Source organism: Passer domesticus, chromosome 10, assembly GCF_036417665.1.
Source record: "Passer domesticus isolate bPasDom1 chromosome 10, bPasDom1.hap1, whole genome shotgun sequence".
NCBI lineage: Eukaryota > Metazoa > Chordata > Aves > Passeriformes > Passeridae > Passer > Passer domesticus.
The window spans coordinates 43,098,754-43,118,505 of record NC_087483.1 but is presented as its reverse complement, the minus strand read 5'-3'; the positions used below and the strand labels follow the sequence as shown (position 1 = coordinate 43,118,505).

At 43.4% G+C, this 19,752-nt stretch overlaps 1 protein-coding gene across 18 annotated transcripts in view; it reads right to left on the bottom strand.

The window, feature by feature from the left end:
* Positions 1-19,752, bottom strand: part of PKP4 (plakophilin 4) — a 65,182-nt gene that overhangs the window by 3,437 nt on the left and 41,993 nt on the right. For 5 of the 18 annotated variants that reach the window (XM_064435426.1, XM_064435429.1, XM_064435428.1 and 2 more), the window contains 16 exons: positions 19,390-19,424; positions 15,140-15,271; positions 14,794-14,987; positions 13,438-13,996; positions 11,627-11,818; positions 9,984-10,192; positions 8,863-8,991; positions 7,599-7,812; positions 6,493-6,676; positions 6,068-6,185; positions 5,410-5,601; positions 5,096-5,269; positions 4,128-4,278; positions 1,630-1,825; positions 770-854; positions 545-662 (listed from right to left, as the gene is read on the bottom strand). In XM_064435426.1, coding sequence (XP_064291496.1) covers positions 545-662; positions 770-854; positions 1,630-1,825; positions 4,128-4,278; positions 5,096-5,269; positions 5,410-5,601; positions 6,068-6,185; positions 6,493-6,676; positions 7,599-7,812; positions 8,863-8,991; positions 9,984-10,192; positions 11,627-11,818; positions 13,438-13,996; positions 14,794-14,987; positions 15,140-15,271; positions 19,390-19,424 — 2,882 coding nt within the window. The remainder of the gene's footprint in view (positions 1-544; positions 663-769; positions 855-1,629; positions 1,826-4,127; positions 4,279-5,095; positions 5,270-5,409; positions 5,602-6,067; positions 6,186-6,492; positions 6,677-7,598; positions 7,813-8,862; positions 8,992-9,983; positions 10,193-11,626; positions 11,819-13,437; positions 13,997-14,793; positions 14,988-15,139; positions 15,272-19,389; positions 19,425-19,752) is intronic. The other 13 variants (XM_064435436.1, XM_064435440.1, XM_064435441.1 and 10 more) reach the window with 7 other exon arrangements.

Below are 19,752 nucleotides of genomic sequence, written 5' to 3'. Positions count from 1 at the left end.
GATCTGCTCTAGATAGTCTCTAGAAGAGTAAATTGGGTAAAATAAAATGCCATACAAAAACAAAATAGAAGGCTTCAGGTAGGTTTTGTATCAGCTGTCTTGAAGATCTAAATCCTAGCACTGAACACATTGAAGGAACAAAGGTGAGAAATAAACAAGGAGGAGTCAGAAAAGTAAGGTTTAGGGTTTGGTTGCTCATTCTTATGGAACATGACACAGCTGGGAATGAAAATGAGCTCCTCACTGTGGGTGTGTTGCTGTTTATGCTGCGAGGTCCCCATGTTCCATGAGGCCACTCCCCTATCCCCACACAGCACAGGAGGAGTGGCTCTGAACCGGGCAATGGTTGGTACCAACGTCCAGCTCTATTCATTGAGGATTTCACTTTGCAGGAACAGTTCAGGGAGCACTCAGAGCATGTGAAGTACTTTGCTCAAACACCAAACAGCAACAGCCTGACCTCTGTGTTTTAAATGGAATTAGTACGAAATAGAGAGGTGTTTGAGTTAAAAACATGGGACAGCAAGTCCCCTTCCTGACTGACCTGACTGCATGACAGGTGACATCTGCTGATTGGCTGTGGATAGAGAAGGATGGGATTTGAATCTCTCTCGTTCCAGTGTTGATACTGGTGTAATAAAGTGACTTTGATTCCATCCATCCTATGGAGTGGCAAAAAGAAAAACACATCAGAATAAATTGCAAGTTATAAGTAAATGAGGAGTTTTTGTGGCACTGTTTTCCAGTGTAAGCTAATTTTACAATTTACCTTTTTGTAAATGCTCCGGAGGTCGCGGTACTGCCACAGCGTGTTGAGTACCTGGGCCGCCGCCTTGACAACCTTCAGCGAGGACCTGAGGAGGTGAAGAATATGGCAGTGTTAGAAAGCCACTGAATTCCGCTTCAAAAGAACAGTGTTCCTGAGCTTTGTAACAGCCTGAACCTGCTGCTGTGGGGCAAACCAGGCTCTGCACCACCAGCGTGAGCACAGCCAAGCAGCAGCCTCACCACGAGATGGGGCTCCTGCTGCCCCATCCACCAGCCACAGGGGTCTCCTGTTGCTGCTGACCCACCACACGCTCACAGGTTTCATTTCCACTAGACAACCACGGTGCCAGCACAGAACTTGTCTCTTGGCCTCCCTGGAGCCCTGATAGAGTGGGAGGACCAGCTCCCCTCAGCCAGCACTTGCTTGGCAACGCTGTTCGAGGGCATTCCCCTGGCCACGTTCTCCTCCCACTGACCAAAGGGCTGCACTAGGTGCATTTCATAGCTGCTGGGATACATCCTGACAAAGGTGCCCACAGAGTCTGACTTGGAAAAGCTCCAAATATTTTCCTAATCTTGTAGGTGTTGAAGAGGTGACTGGCTAACTCATTGAATGTGAACAGGTCCCATGACCATGGTTACTGTGAGCAGCTGTAGAAGCCTCCAGAAGCCTGGGACAGAGAGCACTGCCCAAGACAGCGGTACCGGTGCCTCCTCCCTCCCAGTGAGACTCCAGCTGACAGCTTCTCAGACCCAGACTGCAAAGGCAGATCTTTTTTCACTCAAAAAAGCAGTTCCCACATTCTTAAGCATTTCAAATGGACACAAACAGCTCAGGTATGACCTTTGCTGCCTACTTGCCTGTCACCTCTTCCCTTTGTTATGTTGACCAGCTTCTCTATCCCACCGGTGTCGGCGAGGGCCTTGGCATTCTCCATGTTCTTGCTGGTGACCTCGTGCAGGGCGCAGCAGATGGCAGCCACCGTCTCGTCCGACAGGATGCTCGGCCCGTTGCCTCCCGGCAGCCGATTGACCAGGTCCCGCATCGCATATTTACCTGGAAACACACACCACAGAACCAGGTCAAAACCACACGTCCGTCCTTCATCATTGCAGGACTCAGCATAAAACTGCAGCTGAAGGCAGTGAGAAGCAGCACAGTACCAAAACCTGCAAGAATTCACATTTTACACAGAGCCAAGGGAGACCACATGACAATTTTTGAATTTTTTTTTCCTTTTAGCTTAAAAGTATGACAAGCTAATTTTGCACTAAAAAAGGAACAATTTAAAATGGTAATTATTTGGAGAAAGAAGAATTGTTAAAGAAAAAATATTAGGCCACTTATTATGATTGATAGTGCAATGCACATTGCTGGGCTTCGTCTATGGGAGGATTAAAGGAATCCTTACAGTAACTGGAAATTCTTTGTTCTGGATGTTCTGTTCAGCTTGTTTGCTACCTGTCAGCTCTCAGCTCTGTCAGGCTCCAGCTGCTGACTGATGCCAGAGATAAGCTGCACACAAGGGACAGTAACTAAGATAAGGTCAAGGTTTCTTCCTGTTTGGGCTGTACTGTTAATTGAATGATTAATTGATTTTATAGTAGACATGTATTTGCACATAACAGTGAATAATGAAGGAGCTTTGCACAAAGTCATTCAGTATCTATTTGCATAATATGCCTGAAAGGAAAAAAGGAAACAAAAAGGAATCAAAAAGGAATTCTACAGGCAAAAGGACACTCAGTGGGAAATTATCGCCACAACGGTGTCTGCAGCAATACCCTGCCATTGCAAACCCTTTAGCAAGCTCAGCCACATGCTGCACGTTCCAACATATGTTGTGATTTGCTGGAGTCCTCACCTCTCATTTTCTTCAGTGTGACTCTGAGAGCCCATTGTTCCTTTCCCATACCAGCAGAGAAGCTCTTAAAGATGATTTCTAGCATGGGGTAGTGCAGAACTTGCTTCACATCTGGCAATGTTTTATCCAATGGTCTGTTTCAGAGTGTCTGAGGCCAGAAATTCTCTCAGAGGTACAGCTTTGACAGGGAGAGGGAGCAGGTGGAAGACCATTCCTGAGCTGAAAAGTTTTGCCAGGAATGGAACAAACATCCTAACAAGAGAATATCACCTGAATCTGACCTGCACAGGGCTGGTGCTATGGAATAGGATTCTCTCTTTACACATATCTCATGTGTAACATTTGCACTGCAGGAAAACACACTCTGAATGTCCCAGATCAGAAGCTTCAGAAACAGATAACCAAGTTCTGTCCACCTGTATTTCTCTTTTTGAGAATAATGATCCTCCTATCTCTATGAACAGTTGTTATACACTTGACCCCACAATTCTAGACACAGAAAATGCTTTTGTATCAAAAATGAGACTTTTTATATCACATCATTTGTTAACAGGGTTCACTAAAGCCACAGCAGCCTGAGGCTGAAGCATGTTCAACACTAACAGACTGAGAAAACTCAGGGCAGGAAAGGCAGGAAAGCTGACTGTCATTTTGTTGGGTTTTTAAATGATAGATAAAAAAGGCACAGATGAATGCTTAAGGGGTTAAATATTAGAACTGAAAAGACAGTAAGTTTTTCTAGCGAGCACCTCTGTTGATGACTTAGTTCAGCACAGACACAGATGATGCTCTATATCTGTGTTTTGCTGGGGAAGATTTCTTCCCTCTCTTCCTGTTCAGGATTGTTAAAAAAGCATGGCTGTCATGGCAGCAGAGCCGTTGCATCCCCCAGGAACACAGGGGAGACCTGCACCCCCCAAGCAGGTGAGCACTGAGCTCCAAGGAAGCAGGGCTGTGTTTCCATCCCCCTTGGCACTGATGGTTTTCTGTCTGGTTTGGCTGGCTCCCATCCCAAGCTGACTCCCACCCATGAAAGGTAGCCAGCAGCACACTAATGTGGCAATATTGCTCTGGAAAGCTGCTGCTGTCAGGAGGACTCATTTACGTGACACAACTGATGTGACACAGAAACATCGAGTGTGCTGGTCCCATTAGTGCAATCTGACTGTGGATTTCCCACCCAAGGCCTGACATCCTGGTGCTGTTGATAAATATGGTCCACAGGAAAGAGTGTTTTTAGGAAAATGTTTTACTCAAACTACTCTCTCTGCCACTGTAAACCTGAACGAGGGAGATAATACTCATCAGGCAGTACAACCTAAGCTTTTTAGCAGAGAGGAATGCCACAAAACCAGCATAGTAGTCTACAGACTCCCAGTAAAGCCCTATCACTTGGGTTCTTGCAAAGTTCAGAGTATTTCCACAGTTACAAGGAGTTGGATTCTTACAACTGGATGCTCTTTTCTGGCTCTCTTGGGGCCAGTCTGTACGTACCAATGAGCTCCTTGTTCCGGACGTCTAAGGCCATGTTCCTTAAGGCAGTGGCCACAGATGACACCACTCTGTCGTTGTCCATCCTCAGCAGCTCCACGAGGATGGGCAGCCCCTTCTCCTTCCTCACGGCAGCGCGGATGTAGGCTGCGAACTGACACAGAACCTCGGTTACCCACCAGCCCTCCACAGCCCTGCCACTGAGACAGCCCCGGGCTGGACTGGGACTCTCAAGCATGTTTGGTCATTTCCAACAAAAGAGGACATGTTTGATGTGTGCTTTTCCTGTGATTACAAAGAGCTGGCTCTTTGCCATTTTTCACTCATTCCTCTTACAAAGAGAGAAAGTATCTGAATAGATGATGATTATTGAAAAGGGAGCAAGGGGGTTGGGTTTTGCTTGTATTTTTTTTTTTAATACCAATTACATAATGGTCAAACTGAAAAAGGCTTAGCTGGCTTGCTGCAAGCAAAGGAAGAAATTAATGCTTGCTGTGTTTTTTAATTTCTCCATAACAAATACATGACACAATATAGTGTTCTCATGTGCTGCTTTTGTAGCACATTATGTATGCAATGGACAGAATGTATAGAAATAAATAATGGAATATGGAAATAAGGTAAATTTATTTGTCCTGGTCTTATTTCAACAGCACCTCCCTACCAGAATTCATAGCTAGAAGAAGCCAGAAAATTGTTTTGTTCTGATAAGATCAAAAGATGAAGCTGGAAGAAGCTTTTTCTGTTTATTTAAAATAAAGGCCAGCTTCCATATGGCTCTTGTTGCCCCTGCTCTTGCCAAGGCTTTTCACTGTGGAAACATGACTGCAGCACATGAGCACTAATGCACAGACAAGAGGGGAATGCTCAGATGCACACGAGAAAATGGCATGTCCCCCCAAACACACTCCAGGGTCTTACTAGAAAAAACAGCTGGACTACAAAGAGGAGAAGGAGCGGAATTCCCATACCTTCCAATTGCCTGCAGAAAGGTTCTGGAGTGATCCTGCAGAGCCCTCCAGAGTGGCTGGGTTGGAGCTCTCTGCCAGGAGTGTCAGGTATGGTTTCACCACCGATGGGTGCCAGAGCATCTCCACCCCTTTAGGAGACTTGGAAAATCCTGGGATAGGGCCAACTCCATCCCACTGAGAAAGGAATGCAGATTTGTAACTGGACAAATCCTCTGTATTTTCATCCAATGTAGGGTTGTTTTTGTCAAGCTGTGTCCTCCCCCACCACGAGCCAAACCCATCTGAGGTATTTGCAGTACATTGAAAATACAAACCTGATCCTCCTGGGAAGTTTTTTTTTTCTTCTTCTTTTTCTTCCCCCAGCAGCTTGGCTCTGAGTCTTTGCTGGGTGACTCTTTTCCCAACAAGTCATCCAGTTCATTGATTCCCAGCAGCCGTGCCTGAGGTACCTCCAGTTCCAAACGATAGGAAAGGTTCCTCAAGGTGCACACACAATTCTCCACTGTCTGAACCAAACCAGAGAGACACAACGTCACCAGCTCTTCCTCACACAGACACAAACCAAATCAAACCAGTTCAGTAGAGAAGAAAAGGCACTGGGAGCACAAGTGCTAAACTCTGATGCTGAGCCTTGGGCTGTGTTGTGGCTGCTTCTTTGGGAAAATGCAATCTCTCTCAAATCTGACAGTATTTATAAGAGTGGTCTCTGCTATAGTGGCTTATTCTTTAGTATTCTGAAAATGAAAGGCATAAGAGCTTATTACTGTTTCATTAAGAAACAGATACAGTAGCACTGAAAACAAGAGGTGACCCTGTGCACACAGCTGAGTTTGGCTGTGCCTCAGTAACCTGGGTCTGGGAGTGAGGCCAGTTGAGCTGAGGACATCACCATGTTCTGCTGAGCTGTACAAAGCCCCAAGATCAGACACACAGTTTAGCACTAAAGTATCTGTAGATGAGACATGCACACACCTTGCTATCATAATCTGAGGTGTTCACACAGGTGTGGATCACATAGAGCAGCGAATCCACCAGTCCTTCGCAGGACCTCATCTGCTTTCGCGCCTCTTCCCCAGCGGAGCTCAGGTTCCTGAAAGTTGGAATGACAAAGGAGCACGGTGTATGTAAGGACTTACAGATAATCACTTATTAGACAGTCTGCAGAAGGTTTTTATGCAGCTGATTAGTAATTGGTTAGCAACTCTTAGTGACTAACTTGGTAATTTTAATATTTTTCTATTAGGAAAAAAGGACAATTGGAAAAGCTGTCTACATGATGGAACTCTGTAATTTATAAACTAAAACAATTCCTTTTGTCTTTAAAATTACAATACAAGAAAGACCTGCTGGATAACATGATTACTCTTTAAAAGGGAGTATTCTAGAAGAGCAAATACCTCAGGCATCCTGTTGTATTGCGCAGAACGAGGGAAGTCTGAAATTTAATTTTATGATCGTCATCAAAGGAGGAGCTGTTCCATCCCGAGTGGGGCACTATCACAGTGTTTGTCAGCGTGGACAGAGCATCTCTAATGATTGTCATCTTCACGGCATCACACGAAGACAAGTTCCAGAGAACCCCTTAGAAGACATTTCCAGAGCAGAAAAGTCAGCAGAGCCTTGGCAAACAAACATGAAGCAACACTGACAACTTAAAAGACATTACTTTAAATATGTGATGTGATTCTAGAGCAGGCAGAACGTGGAGAGCCAGCATCCAAAAAGGAGGAAAGCAAGGTGAACAAAGTGACCAGTGGAGAATGGCATGGCTTTGGTTTGGTTTTTTGCCAATGATAAGGTTTGCCCTGACATTCCTGCTACCTCACACCACATACCAGGGATATCAGGTACTAAGGAGCAGAGCTGAACATACAAGAAAGGATATAAAAATCCTACGGAAACTTTCTTCCTGGAAACAACAGCAACTAGTCCAGAGCATGTCCAATCCACCCATTAGCTGCATGGAACTGCTATCCATCTTTTATCCTCGGGCAGAGATCCCTAGTCCCCTGCCAGGGAAAGTCTCCATACATGACATTCAGATACAGAAGTATGAAACCTGACATAAATTACCAGTAGAACTGTATATACAAATAACATGCTCAACATAGCATTGAATCTTCTTTTTCATCATTAAACACTGCTTAAATAATTTTTCTGAAGAAGTCATCCTTGGTCATAATTCAGATTAAATGCCATACACATTTACGTAGTTTGGATCCATCTTATGAATTCTGCAAGATCTTATTTAAAACTGTTGTCAAGAAAAGATAAAAAAAGCCTGTAATAAAACGAATGTTCAGAATCAATAAAGAAATACCTGCTGTGTGTGCAGGAGACTCATATGAGGGAAAATGCATCCTAAGTGGAGCTTTAGTGCAACTACCTCAGCATTCACTTCTCCCAATGACTCTACACTCTGTGCTATTTTAACTGATCAAGATAAGTGTCCAGAAGAGTACCTTGCATTACAGCTCTCTGCTAATTTCCCTTCCAAGCTTACCTGTCACCAGCTCTTTGACCTCGCCATCGACTGACTTCCTCAGCAGCCGCAGAAGGGCAGGTATCCCTCCCACGTTCTTCATGGCTATTTTGTTCTCATCAGTGGACTTTCCGTAAACGAGGTTCCTCAATGCACCACAGGCATTCTTCTGAACCTCCAGGACTCTGTGATCCAGGAGATCCACCAGGTGCTTGATACCTCCTAGCCTACAGACCTGGAAAGTGGAATGTCAGGACCATCAGCACCCACTGATCTCACCCACCTCACTCTACAGATGTAAAAGGCTTTTGTTTTTATGAGAACAGTACTTCCCTTTCTACTTCCAGAAGAAGCAGCTGCTGAACCTTATTGACTTGATTGCTACAGGGGACTGAACCTCTCCCTCCACCCCACTGCAAAGGCTGAGGGTCTTTTTCAGACACTTGCTGTGTTCAGAGATCGTTATTGCATTTTGTTTCCAGTTTTAAAAGTAATTTCCTATGCACCAGAATATGTTTTTAGGGAATATTGGAAATAAGAGCTGATTATCACTGTGATCGTCACCAGATCATCAAAACTACCACCTCTTCATCTCCCAGCAACAGTGAATTATGTGGGCTATCTTCTTACAAAAGTTGCACCAACATTTTATTAACATAAATAAAATTTATACTGAAAATAACATCTAGCACACACACATAGATCATGCAAACAAAAAGGCAAATTCCCTCAAATTAACAGGTCACATCTGCTTTGCAAAAACAGCAGATCTTCGAATGCAAAGTTTCAAGAGATTTCAATAACAATCTGAATGTTCACCCAGATGTATTCTGCTGCCACATCACAGTGGCATAAACAGTTTCCTCCATGTTTCTCTAGGATTGGGCTCCTTTCCTTTGCCTGGCAGCTCACTCATTCCCTAGGATGCCTTAAAACATCTTGATAAAAACCAGTGAAAGCACTCCAGAGCTCCTGGTTGTTCTTGTCTCCAGTCACCAACAGGTTACACATAGCCAGGCTCTGGCAAATCTACTTTAGAGTTCTGCTGGATGACAACTTTAAGGTAAAAGATTTCCATAGAATTTCCATGCAGCTCTTATGACAGGAAGAATCTGAGTGTGCATAATTACAACCCCCAGGCACTTCAGTATTAGCATCCACCTGGTAGGCACAGGAACACAGGAGGGTCACAAATACGGTGTCATGATGAAGAAAAAGGGAAGAGGCAAGAGGCCTAGTTTTCCTGGTACCGCTGCCCTGGAGGAGCAGCCCCAGCAGCACCTACCTCTGTTTTCACTTTGTTATCCCCAAAGCAGAGGTGCTGCAGATAGGCAGCTGCGTTGGCCTGCACCGACGGGAACTGGTGCTGGAGCATGTGGATGACCTCCGGCAGCTCCGGATCTCGCCACGCAAACTCCCTTCAGTGGACAGCACACGGAGAGAAGGCATTACTCACAAAGGATGGGGGTTTACCAAGTACGAATACTGCAGCATCTTAATGGCTTTCCAACAATGTGCTTTTTTCTGGAGCAAGAGGGCTAGAAGGAAACCCAGGTATAATGGGATAGCAGTGGGTCACATCACCTTTTAGTTTTCCAACTGGAAAAGGAACACTATATCCATGTGCTTCAGTTGGCTTATGGACCACACAAATACAAATAATCACTAAAGTAACATCAACTCAAACATTTCAACCTATAAAAAATCTCCCAAAATCTCCCACCATGTCCCCAGGACAGTCCTGGAGGCACAGCTCAGCCCAGCTCCTCCAGGATGAGCTGGTTTCTCAGTGAACCAGCAATCCAAGGAGGGACTGAAATTCCTACTAATTCCAAATCCACACTGAATATGCACATAAGTCCTTCCAAGCTGTGCACGGCCAGGGCTTTGATACTCCCAAGTGAAATACAAGGTTTTAGCGCAGTGTCCAGAGTAAATAACAGTGACGATACTACGCTTGTCAGAGGCTCACAGTGTGCACAGATATCTGCAACATCAAACCAGTAACTATTGCAGAAATACGTGTGTTCACTTTCAAAACGGCACATTTATAAATAGTTTTAACACTTATTTTGTTTTGAAATCTAAGCAAGCTGTTCATAAAAAATTCATTCAAATAAATTAGGTCTGTACTTTTGAATTTTCAAGCCCCAATTCCCATTCATAGAAAAAGAAAACTCACTACAGTGTTAGAGGTTACTAAAAAATATTTTCAATAATCCAGTCAAATCTCATCAAAGTTGCGTTCCCTGTAATAATTTCTCCATAAAAACAAACATGAAAGAAAAATGCAATAACAAAACGTGTAACAGCTGTTTTTTCTCAGTGCAAGAAGCAGCCCGTGTTTGCTGTTTCGGCAATAAAGGCGGAGATGTGTTTACACGAGCCGGGCTGACTGGGAAGGACTTGCCTGGGGTCCTTGTGGATGCTGTCGATGGAGGGCGAGCGCGTGGTGCCGCCGTCGGGGTGCAGGCGGCCGTAGCCGGGCTCGGGCAGCCGGAAGGGCACCGCCCGCAGCGGCTCCGCCAGCGCGGCCGCCGTGGGCAGCCCGTAGGTGTTTCTTTGGTATGTGAGGGTGCTACGCTGGCTGGAGGATCGCTGCAGGTTACCCATGCCTAGGATAAAACAGTGTCAAGAACAACCAGGTAACAATGCCTGCTGAAGAGAAGGGGTGACACCTACTTAACAGTGCAAGCAAAAAAACCATCAGTCTTGAAAATGTGTACTGTGCTCCACGTTGCAAGTTGATGCCAGATTTCATGGAGCAATTTCTCAGTGTCCCATGGAAATGGAGAGGTTAGTTACAGAATGAAAGGTTTGGTGGGATCAGACTCGTGCCTCAGCTTCCCTCAAAAAATATTTAAAGTAGGAAATGCATCCCATGCCAACAAGCAGAAATCTGTGCGTAAAATGTTTTCAAAGTTCATATCAATTCTCCAACTGTACCAAAAAAAAAAAGTAAACAAAAATTCATATTATTTATATGATAGTTTGCTTTTCCTAACTACACGTATACTTCCCCTGACAAAAGGTAACATGTGGATCATTGCAAAGATGAAACTGAGAGGTTCAGGAACAAGAACGTGTGTCTTGCAGTTTGAACAGAGCTGTTGTGGTGGCTCTTGTTCTTCCAAGGAAAGTGGTATTAAGTGGACAAGTAAACAAAGAATTCCAGTTTCTAGTTATATTTTTTCATTGCCACATCCTGACAAACTCCATTTATTCTAGGTTGTGGAAAGCAGGAGAATTGCAAAAGCTGGTTGCTCCTTCAGCACTATTCTCTTAGTATTGCAGTTACATTAGCAAACATTAAAAAGGCATTTTCAAGTGTGTGAAAACATGGCATATGAATCGGACAGTTCTCTATAAATACTTCTGGAGAGTTACTTAACTAAATCACTCTAATATTTTAAGAGTTTTTGGAAACCACTATACAGATTATTAATCAACCTTAAAGAACAAACTGCATTGCAACATGCATTACATTTCTCTCTACAGAAAATAAATCCTAATACTAATCTAATGCCTATGCTCTTCATAATACATGAGTGGCACTTCTGTGAGATACTGGAGGAATATTTTGGTTTCAATAGACAATCCTCAGCTGTAGCATTTACCATTATGCTTTGTTGAGAAGTTGGGTAAAACAGTATTTTTACAGTGAAAGATGCAGTAGGTAATTTTAGAGGCAAGCTCTTGTTTTACTGTATTGATGAATAAAAAAACCCCATGAACCAACTCAGTTCTTAAGAGAGAGATGCACAGAGAATGCAAGAGAGGAAGCAATAAATTCTGTGTGTCATGAACACACTTATCTGGGATGTACCCGTGCATGTGCCATCAAACAGAAAACACTCTGACCCCAGCCTGACAGTGATGTATAGCCCCAAGCATTCCCTGCAAACATCGCAAGAGCCTTTTAATTCCTGCAGGTTTTTAAAGTCCTTCCATCCTAGCTTCTGTCTGCATTAATTGATACCCTGCAGTCCTTCCCCCTGCTCCCCGTGCCCCGGAACAGCGGGCTCGGAGGAGCCGAGGCCGTCACCCACCGGAGCCGGTGCGGAACAGGGCGGCCTGGGAGCCGTGGTGCAGCTCGATGGTGCCGTGGTTGGGGCTGCGGTACACGGGGCTGTAGAACGTCCTGCCCTCGTAGATGGGGGTGATGTGCATGTCCGGGGACACCGCCGAGCGCAGCTCCTGCCCCAGCTGGCTGTGCTGGCTCGCGTACGAACTCCTCAGGCCTGCAACCAAGCACAGGGACATGCCTGCGTGGCCCTTCTTCAGCAAAGCAACAGAGCTCCCAGGACTGAATCTTTCTTCCTTTAGCCAAGAAAAGGTGGTGTTTAAACCTACCAGTACATTAAATGGCCCATACTGAAAGGCTCGCTGACAAAGCAGCATTTCCTTCACCAAAAGTTTTGTCCATGCACTAACAACTTGAAATTTTCTGACTTAATTTTTTGGTATCATTTACAGTCTAAACCACAGAGAATAAAAGCTGAGTCAGCACGCATGGTGCACAGATTCAGCAATAACAGGGTAAGTATGGACCTGACAGAAATCCTGTCATGACAGAGGACACAGCCTAAAGGGGTTGTAATCCTGAGATTGAAACAGTCCGTAGCAGTAAGAGCTTGATAGTGGCAGCAGAAATGTAAGTACATGGAGAAAAATCACTATAAAGGTTTTAATAGTCCATGATGTGAGTATATATGCTGCTATGCTGCAGCTGGATTCATATTTTTCACCTTGCTATATAGTTAGTATTTCATACAAAATGTATAAAACTTTGTCAACTTTGGCATTACCACTGCAGACACTAAAGTTCTGGTAGTTATCAAAGCAGCAGAACATGTGAAATGAGCTAAGCAAGTATGATGAAATGATGGAGATTACAGAACAACTTCAAAAGTACATTGGAGTAGTGATGTGTAACAAAATGTATCCTTCATCTGTGTATTCTCCCCTCCCAAAATGCCAGACCTACTCTGCCACAGCGTCTGCAAGGAAAGCTTTGGGCCATCACTAAGAAAACACACCTACACGTGGTGAGAAGAGAGGACTTGAGCAGGCAAAGAGGGCAGCAGGGCCTTTCCCATCAAACTCATTCCAACCCCTTATCAAATTGGCATATTATTAAGTCTTGCGACAGAGGTGAGGGAGAAGACACATTTTATCTTTTACTGAGGATTAGAGCATTTTGGAGTTTCCTGCACTATAATGGTTCAAAAGAAAAACTAGAAATTGCCATCTGTTTCAAAGGGCACATGGTCTAATTGGAAAATCACCTTGTCTGTGCTCATTCAGATGAAGGTCAGAACAAAATCAGTAACACACAAAACTTCAAATGTAAAGCACGTTAACAAGAACTACCTCTCAGATGAATAGATTCTACCTTTTAGGGCTCTATTTTAAGCTAGTATTAAAATGGTTACCCTATATTTAACTTGCAGTATAAGATAGTCTAGAAATATCAGTGGAAAAAATCCCTAATATTCAGTGGTAATATGCTAGATATTTTAGGAACGAACTAGACATAAAATTAGTTCCAGGCTAGTATGCTTTACTATATGTTTAGCCTGCACACACATTTAAATGTACTTTATCTCTAAAAATGCTGACATGCCTTTGTAAGACTAAGAATTTCATTTAGCAACTTAAATAATAGGATTTAATTCAATGCATGTCTAGCAGTTAATAATCATAAAGCCAGTATTCATGAGGAACTTGCAACTGACACAATGTTTGACATCAGTGTTTTCAACTGACCTGACACCAGCACTGCCATTGTGCCCCAGTGCTACAACACCAGGACTGCATTCTGGGTTTTCTACAGCTGTGGTCTGTGCCCGTTACTCACCTGTGAGGCTATCTGGCCGTGGGGGGACCATCCTCTCATAGATATCGTACTGCTGGCCGTACTGTTCCATGTCATGAATTGTCCTCTGCAGCGTCGTCCCCAAGTGCTGTGGAACTGCCGTCATGCCAGAGCGCTTCGGGGAGGAGGATCCCAGCTGAGTTTGGGATGGAGAACCCACTCGGGTTTGCACATCAGTGAGGGCAAGCGGAGAGCCGACTCTGCCCGCGGTCTGGTAGGTGGCAGAGCCGCTGCTGGGGTTTGCCTGCCGCGAGGTGAGCGAGCCGACGCGGCGCACGGCCGAGGGGGAGGCAGGCCTGTGCGCGGCGTACGGGGAGCCCGCGCGCTGCACGGGCAGCGTGGTGGAGGAGTACGCGTGGGAAGGCAGCGACCTCTGCTCAGCAACGCCGGGCGAGCCGTACCCGCTCCCCAGAGACGTCCGCAGCGACCCCCGCGACGGGGACATGCTCGTGCTGACCACGTAGGAGGGAGACTGCGCTCTGGATGGCACCGAACTGACCCGTCTCATCACACGGTTGGTACTGGTATTTGCTGAAGGCTGCTGAAAATCAAAAACTTTTATGAGTTTTATAATTTAGAGTGGATATTGTTCTCCTGTAAGACAGAGAAGTCAGCAGGAAATGCACACAACTTAACGGTATATACAGGCAGCTGGAGTGTACCTTCTACCCTAAACTTAATTCCTTCAAGTTTCCATGTAACTTTTTTCTAACCAATGCTTCTTAGTATATAAAATGACAAATTAACATTAAAAACCCACCTGTTTCTCATTCTCATTTGGCTTGCTACATTAATCTTCACCTATGCTTTTCTTCCTCACTACTCAATGACTCTGGAAATTCAGGAACAGTAACAATGCAAAGAGTTCTGGTATAATCCAGAAATATTCTAACAATTACTGTCTTACTATCATTCCACTTACTGCAAAAGGAGGGAAAAGCTAGAAACCACAGAATGTACAGGAACACAAGTAGCATCTTCATTTAAGAACTATGCTTGCATACAGGCTAACTTCTAGGAAGGTTTTCCCCCATTTCACAATGAATTTTGAGTGAGTGATACTTTCTTGATATGATAATAGCAGCATACTGCGCAGTCAGGAGTGCTACTTCACTTCAGCTCCAGAGAATGACCCAGATCACAAGTGCTGATCCCAGCAAAGGAGTCTCTGCTGCAAGCCATTCCCGCTTTGTAACCAGTGAAAGCATTTAACAAAAACTAATTTTGTAACATTAACTCCAGCCCATACAAAGGGGGGCCCAGCTGAACAGCTACTGTCTCTAAACCCTGCTGGAGCCCGTGCACAGCCAGAGGTGCACCGTGCACTGGTCAGAGTACCTGGACTGACGTCTGCCCCTCGGCGCGTGAGCTCCTCACCACATCATGGTTGTTGAGGGGTCCACCAAGGGAATGCTGCTGTCTGATCTCTGCCTTGTTCAAGTTTTGGCTGTTATGGAAACTGCTTATTTCCTGGTAACCACTGTCAGAATAAGAATTCATTTGTGTTGAACTTCTTGAGTTACCTACAGACCCTGTAAATATGAAACCAGCATAAGAATAAAATCATCTGACAAGTTCACCAAGTATTATATAATTTTATTATTTGTTGCATTCATAACTGTATTACATTTTTATACTGTCAATACAGAAATATATTCTAATATTTAAAATGCACACAACAGACCCTCACTTTCATGGAGAGATGTCTGCTCTGGTGAGTAGAGAGTCCCTTGCTCTGCTTCTGTCCTAATATCATAGGCATTGGTGTGAACACCCTCTGACACCTGGGGTTTGCTTACACTGGTGGGCGGAGGATCTGAAAGAATAAATTATTTAGATAAATCCAGCGTCTCATATGCAAGTTTCCTGCAAACTCAATAATGATCATTTCCTCTTACATACTAATGGAGGACCAAACAATCAGTTTACTGGCAGACAGGTATCATCTCCCAAACACAATGAACAGAATGCTAATATAAATCTCTGAGAATTTTTTTACCTGAAAGTTTTGATGTAGCTCTACAACTCTAATTTTTCAAACATATGTTCCAACCTATTTTAATGAAAAATTACTTAATTATCTAGTACACTCTGAAGAATAGAAATACTGTGCCACTGTGCTGCAGTATCCAGTGGATAGCTACCCTTGCCTTAAGGGCCTGTAATCAATACAGATTAAAGATGTAAAAGGCTGAGCTGAATTTCATCCCTGTCTGTGTACTATGAACAGTAGTTGCTGCAAATTTCTATATTTTTTCTTAGTAAACTAATATCTAAATATTTGCCTCTTAAGCTAACTTCAGTTCCAAGAATGCCAGATGAACTGTAGAGACAAATGACAGTGTTATAAGGAAAGGCAAAGGAAGCACAGCAATGCTCCTAGAAAAGGAAAGGAAAAAGAGCCTGGAAGAAAAAGGACAAAGATGAGGACACTGAATCAACATTATTTTAACAGAAATATTAAGCATTCAGTTATCATCTTAAGCAAGCAGCAAAGATGCAATACAGAACCACAGATTGGTTTGGGTTGGAAGAGCCCTCTGAGACCACGGAGCCCAGCTGCTCCCCCAGCACAAGGCCAGCACTGCCCCACCATCCCAAAGTGACACATCCACACGGCTTTTAAACCCCTCCAGGGATGGGGACCCCACCCTGTCCTGGGCAGCTGTGCCAGGGCTGGACAGCCCTTCCATGAAGAACTTTCCCTAATATCCCAGCTAAACCTCTCTGAGGAAGCAGAGTGGGCAATGGAGGTTATGTTTAAAGGTAACACCTGAAAGGTAAATTCTTGCCACAGAAATCCATGAAAGAGCCTGGAGCAAATCCAGTGGGAACATGCCAAGGAGCACCAGCTCAGCCCCAAAGACTGGTTGGTGCCAGAAGCTGTGGGCCCTGGGCAGCGATGCCTGATGCACAAAAATACTCTGGCATTCACCAGTGGCTGCACACAAAATTCTGGTGTCTCACTACCTGCATAATGTGCCATAAAATCTTACTCAGCAATTGCTATTATGGAGAACGCTTGAACACTAGTCAGATTTTTTAAAAAATCAATAAATCCTAGAAATCCTAGGCAGTCAGCAGTTATTTACCAGTAGTACATTCTTAGATCAAAACTAGCTTGTAAAATTTGAGGCTAGTTATTTTACTAGGAGTATTATGACCAAATTTAATTAAGATTTAATAAGAAGTGTTACTACACTTCCATTAGTTTAATCATCAGTATGCCGAGAAATGATCCAGAGAACCAACACTGCCAGAACTGACTTCACAGCCTGTTACACCAGCTCAACACCAGATGGTAACAGCCACCAGTGGGTGTTGCTTGTTCTTTGGAATAAAACACTTGGAGGACTTGGACATTCACATTAGGATTACATCCAACTTCAATACTTTAATCTTCAATCTTTTTGTTTATCTAATACAAGGCCCTATTATCTCAGTTACTGGATATTACATGATACTAAATCAATGTCAAACTGACAATCAGTTTGGGGAGAGACACAGGAAGAATAAGGTCCAATTGTGCTGTTCAGTGCAGATGTTCCCAGGACAGAGGTTTGAGCCCAATCTCGCTCCCATCATACACTGCTCACCAGGCCAAAGCCTTCATAGGGCTAAAAAATAAAGATTGTTTAGGCTGTTTAACAAAGGCAAGAATGCACAATAAAATGAATTGTTGTCTTTCTATCTGACTCCGCTACCATAAAACAGGAGGAAAGCCCTGAATAAAAGAATACCCTTCTTATAAATGGCTGATCTAATATTCTATTTATAAGCATCTGCAAAACAACATCACTTTATATTTCTGTGAAAAATTCTGTATAATTCGACTGATGCAGAAAGCAATTATAGCTACAGTCACATCTTATCATCCACTGATGCTTTTGACATAAACCACTACCTACAGTAACAGAAAAGGTGATTTAAGACAGTGGTTTATTCCATCTTTATCTTCAGTATTTTCAGATTACAGTTCATAAAGCAACTAGTGACACTTCTACAAAACAAAGATTCATGGTGAATTGGGGAATAAAAGCTTATAATCAAACCACAATCACAGCATAAATGTAAACAGGAAATGAAATGTAGATCAGGAACTTCTAAGAAAGAAATAGGTTTTTTTTCCAACATGCCCACTTCTGAGCAATTACTTCAGGAATGGCTACTTTGAACATAGAGATGTGTGAAATACACATCTAGGTTTGCATTAACACATAGAGCATCGAACAGAAGTAGAATTTTTGGCCATATGTCAAGTGACTGCTTAGCAGGGAGATGCACATGAGATTTCTAAAGAAAAATACACAAATGTGAAGGGAGAGTTAAAGAAGAAAATAAACATGAGCTGGATGAAAGAAAGAGAGAAAGAGAGAGAGGAAAGAAAGAGAGAAAGAAAGAAAGAAACTAATATAAGGTCAAGGAAGAAAGTGAGTAAGTTATGGGAATATCAGAAGAGGAAATAAAACAGTGGAATGTAACTGGCTGAAATAAATAAGTAAAACAACACCTGAGAGCTCTCAGTAAAATTTGTACCAGTTGTGAAACATCATTGGGACATTATAAGCAAGGGGAAACAATGTGATTTTAAAAATTGTGAACAAACAAAACCCACAATCCCCACAAATCCAACATTCACATTGAAAAAATATGTAAGACTTGTTTCTCAGTTACTTGAAAAAACAAATTTGATTTTTGTTTAAAACCACTGCTGAAAGAATACCTGAAAAGCACCACCATGACTAGCAAAAGTTAAATGGCGGTGCAAGTAGGCTGTTGAGAATATTAGCTTTAAAATAAAGGAAAAAAGCTAATACGTGCCTCAACCCAGGTGCAGCAACAGAAACCATGAAAATACAATTATGCACAAGTTTAAGAGCTTAATTTCCAAATAATACAAAACCCAGGAATGTCGTATAAAGTAATGCCAATGATGGTAATTATGAATATGCTTGATTGAGCAAGCAGCAGCAGACAGGGTCCCTGAGCAGCAGCCGCTCAGCTGCAAGGGCAGACAGCACCCTGCACGAGCAGGACAGGAAGGCTGTGCAGAACAGGGTTCATGCAACTCTCACCCTACAATGCCAGCTGCACTGGGATTGCCCCATTTTGGCCAGCATGACAAGAGCACACGGTCACCCAGCACAAGTGAGCTGCAGGAGCCCCTGTCTGTGCCTGTCCTGCAGTGGCTCCTGCACATGCCCCCATCACTCCAGAGCCCACGGAGTTCAGAGAGCAACTCTGCAATGTCAAACATCAACTGATGCACACAACCTGTCAGAGCTCTGTGCTCTGCCTGTCAGGCCAGAAGGATTATTCCAACAGACCAGGGAATGCCACCTTGAAGATACACTCCTACCCTCTCCCCCAATATAACCAGGAGCTGACGTAGCAGTACAAGAAAAATGCTTATTTTGGAAAGAAAGTTCACACGACGTCAAGGTACAAAAGTAGAAAAAGCACTCTCAGAAAAACCTCCACTTATTAGAGTTTTTCTCAGTTAAGAAAGAACATCTGTAAAAAGAAAAACACACAAACAAACAAACGGTTTTCAAGCTTAAAACATGCAGTATTTTTTCATGCTCCTTACCTGACAAGGGGAAGACTCACAAGTAAATTTTAGTTAATTGCAAGGAAGACCCAGTACATGACAAGCCTTGTGTTAGAGTCACAGCTCACACAGAAATGCAAAGGCACAAAGATACAAGAAAAGTACTTGCAACTACCTATAAGCTCAAGCACCTTTTACAGTAACAGAGAACACATATGTCCCATATGTGACAAAGAAAACATTAATGTCATACTTTAGAAAGGACACTTGGGAAAGATATGTAGCATTGCTGCTTAATGTTCCATTTGTGTCAAAACAAGCAATGAATGCCAAGAAAATAAATCTACTTGGGCTTAAAGCAAATTGTACATAAAAGATAATACCTGAGGATCTCCAAGGAAATGACTTCTCAGTAGAGCTGCAGAAAGAAAAAAATTTATCACACAAATGAACCTTGTGGTTAGTTTGGACTTTTTATTTTGTTTTTAATTAATCATAGAAACCTTTACAAAACCCCCCAGCAGATAAAACTTAAATAGTCCATGTAAATATCACTCTTCAGTGCTTTATACCTGACAACCAAACCACTGTATATTAAGTTCAATTTCCTGTTAGTCTGTGAGAATTACTCACGGTAACTTCCTGTACATCACAGCACCAGGCAGTGCAACCTCTCTGCAGCAGGACAGGTGAGAGCACCACCTATGACTCAAACTGCTGTTTAAGGTGTTATGCTGTCAGTGACA